We start from the raw sequence: 3,122 nt of genomic DNA, 5'->3' as shown, positions 1-3,122 counted from the left end.
GTGAGGCTTAGCAGTACTTAAAGCTGATCTAGCCCTGCTCAAACATCTTTTGTTTTCATTAGGGGGCTGGAGGCTGTGCCACTGACAACAGAAACCCCTGGAAAAAAAAAAAAAAAAAGAAAGAAAAAGAAAAAAGAAAGAAAGAAGTTGTTTAATTCATGGCTTGAAATAAATACATTTATTTTTTTTCCCCCTCCTCGCCAACAAAACAACCCACACCCAGCCCAAGAAACAACCGAAAAAAACCACACAGGGGCAGATTCAGAATGAAAAATTTATTTCCGAGTTGTTGCTGTTGTTGGGTTTTTTCTCTGCTATTTACAGGTAAATCCTGGACATCCCGAAGGACAAAGGGAGGGATGGACGCGGCCGGGGGGGTCGGGGGAAGCCTCGCTCACCCCAGGAGGGGCAAACCCCTCCCCCCTCCCTCGGCCCGTAATTCACATTTTCAGCCCCAAACCAGGGCAGGACGGTGGCGGAGGAGCTTTTCCCCCTGCGGGGGCGACTCCAGGTGCCCCAGTTCACCCCAGTTCCTACCCTAAACCCCCCCGCTCCCCTCTCCCTCCCCACCCCCCTTTTCCCAAACTCACAATGAACCTGCAGGACTCAAAAAAACCCCACAAAATAAAGGAAGGGGGGGGTCTACATCACTCTCCATCCTCTTCCTTTCTTTGTCCACCACCTACTTGACCCAATTTTCCTCTTTTTTTTTTTTTTTGTCCCCCTCCCCCCGGTGTCCGAGAGCTCCCCAGTCCCCGGAGGGGATTTTGGTTGTGTTTGTTGAGTTTTGGTCGGGTCGTTTTTTATTTTCCCCTCTCTCCAACTCCGTCTCTTTGGGATGGCGGGCCAGAAACTTTCCGTTTGTGGCTGGGAGGCGAGAAAAGAAAGGAGAGGAGAGGAGAGGAGAGGAGAGGAGAGGAAGGGGAGGGGAAGGAAAATTAAAAATAAAATTAAAAAAAAAAAGAAAAAGGGGGTGGTGTAGAAAATCCAGTTCGTCTTGAAGAAACGGAGCCTCATTTATTAAAGTGAGCGCTGGTTGTCGAGGTAATAGCAGACATAAGGTCCATCCTTTGTACGGGAGAGTAAACATGACAAATGGGGCAGAGCTTGGCGTGATTAAAGATGAAACAAGGATCCATCTTAGCCAAATCTGAAAACCACCATCTCCAGCCTCCTTTTAATGGGAGAGAGGCACCGCGGCGCAGCTCTGCTTTGTGTGGCAGCTGAGTCTCTCCCTCTGTTCCCTCTATAAATAAAGAGCACCCCCGCCTTCCCCTCGTTCAAATAATAATAATAATTATAATAATAATAATAAAAAATAATAATAATAAAAGTTAGAATTCTCGCGTGCTCCCTCCGCACTCGCACAAGCTCACAGCCCAAAACACGCACAGCCATCCTCGCAGCCATCCAGGGACAGTTATAGGCTGGCGGCCGGTCCGTGGGATCGCGTTTGGGACGCTCCTTGTGGCATCTGCAGGCTGCCGGAGGAGCTGGAGGAGTTAGACCTGATCTTGGTGTTGGGTAACTTGTGGTCTTTTTTCCATTTCATCCTCCGGTTCTGGAACCAGATTTTGATCTGGCGCTCGGAGAGGCAGAGGGAGTGCGCGATCTCGACCCTGCGCCTCCGCGTGAGATAGCGGTTGTAGTGGAATTCCTTCTCCAGCTCCAGGACTTGCTGCCTGGTGTAGGCTGTGCGAGAGCGTTTCGGTTCCCCTCCTGAGTAATTGGGGTTTACTGAGCAAACACAAAAGGAGGGAAAGGAAAAAAAAAAGGAAAAAAAAAAAAAAAAAAGAGGGGAAAAAAACAAAAAAAGGAGGGTAAAAAAAAAAAAAGCCAGAATTACCGAGCTGTTCTTTTAATGGGTTCTTTCCCCCCTCAAAAAAAAAAAAAAAAGAGAAAAAAAAGAAAAAACAAGCGTCACGCATTCTTTAGAAGGGGGGATTTGCTTTAAAAACAAAAAAATAGAAGGCGAACCTTCTAAAAATATCCCCAGAACCGATCTGCAAATCTCCACCTCCATCCTCATGGCTTGACGTGTATTCCTGTCTAAAGGTTTTGCTAAGGTCCCCCAGACACGTTTTCCGTGCCCTCTGCTTGTGGATATTCACATTTATGCGCACACAGCTCTGCGAGAGCATCGCGGAATTATCCCCAAAAGTTCCCCCTACACGCTTGGAAGCAGGCGGACACAGGCGCTCCCATTTATATCATTTTGAAGCTCTATTTTTAAGGCAGCAGGCCAGATAGAGTCTGAAATGCCCCCTCTACTTTATAGAAAGTAAAGCTCCCTGTTTAATTAAACTACCAAAAAGTGAATTTGACATGCATTAAAACAACACAGACACACACAACAAAAAAAAAAAAAAAAAAAAAAAAAAAAAAAAAAGAGAGAAGTAGCCTGCAAGAAATTGGAGGAGGATGGTAACAGAGACTTCAAAGGCACATGGCCAAGCAGAGCAATAAAAATTTATGGAGGATGTAATTATACCGCTCTGCAAACAGGCGCTCGTAAATCTCCGCGAATGGTTATTTTACAACTGGTGCAATAAGATTTCTACAAGACTTTGAGGTGCTACTTACTATAAAGCAAAGCCACTTTAGTTCACTTACCCGTGCTTACATGGACTTTTTTCATCCAGGGGTAAACTACCGGCTCTTTGCACGAGGAACCGGGAGGGCTTTGGTTCACAGAGTTTTGGCTGCACGAGGGTGGCGGGCTGGGGGTGCCCGGCTCGCGGGGCTGGCTCGGCTCCGAGAGATGGCTCTGCAGCCCGGCCGGAGGATGGACATGACCCCGGGGGGATAACACCGCAGCCGGGTGGCCGGAGCTCTGACAGGACGAGTAGAGCTGCTCCTTGCAGGCGGACCGCGGCTCGTACATCGCTTCATGTTGGAAAGTGCTCTCTCGCCTCTGGCTGCTGTAATATTCCGGCGAGTGATTGGGAAGGTAATCGCTGTGGGAATACTCTTCACAGGGTGGGAACTTGGGGTCCACATAGTTGGAGTTGATCAAAAACGAGCTCATGGCCATTAATTTCTTGGAATTGCACACACGAAAAAAAATATATGTATATATATCTCTCTCTCTCTCTCTTTCTCTCCTAAAATTTATTCCTGTC

The 3,122-nt window shown here is 47.4% G+C and overlaps 1 protein-coding gene across 3 annotated transcripts in view; it reads right to left on the bottom strand.

The window, feature by feature from the left end:
- Window positions 1-256: 256 nt before the first annotated feature.
- Window positions 257-3,122, bottom strand: part of HOXB4 (homeobox B4) — a 32,140-nt gene continuing 29,274 nt past the window's right edge. For 2 of the 3 annotated variants that reach the window (XM_008638483.2, XM_017740553.1), the window contains exons 2-3: window positions 2,614-3,040; window positions 775-1,737 (exon numbers count right to left, since the gene is read on the bottom strand). In XM_008638483.2, coding sequence (XP_008636705.1) covers window positions 1,421-1,737; window positions 2,614-3,034 — 738 coding nt within the window. In that variant the 5' untranslated portion in view covers window positions 3,035-3,040 and the 3' untranslated portion in view covers window positions 775-1,420. Of the gene's footprint in view, window positions 1,738-2,613; window positions 3,117-3,122 lie in introns of those variants that run through there. The other variant, XM_017740554.1, reaches the window with a different exon arrangement.

The sequence above is a fragment of the Corvus brachyrhynchos genome, unplaced genomic scaffold (assembly GCF_000691975.1).
Source record: "Corvus brachyrhynchos isolate BGI_N302 unplaced genomic scaffold, ASM69197v1 scaffold47, whole genome shotgun sequence".
NCBI classification, from domain to species: Eukaryota; Metazoa; Chordata; class Aves; order Passeriformes; family Corvidae; genus Corvus; species Corvus brachyrhynchos.
Note: the sequence above shows the minus strand (reverse complement) of the source record. Positions and strands in the feature narration are given on the sequence as shown.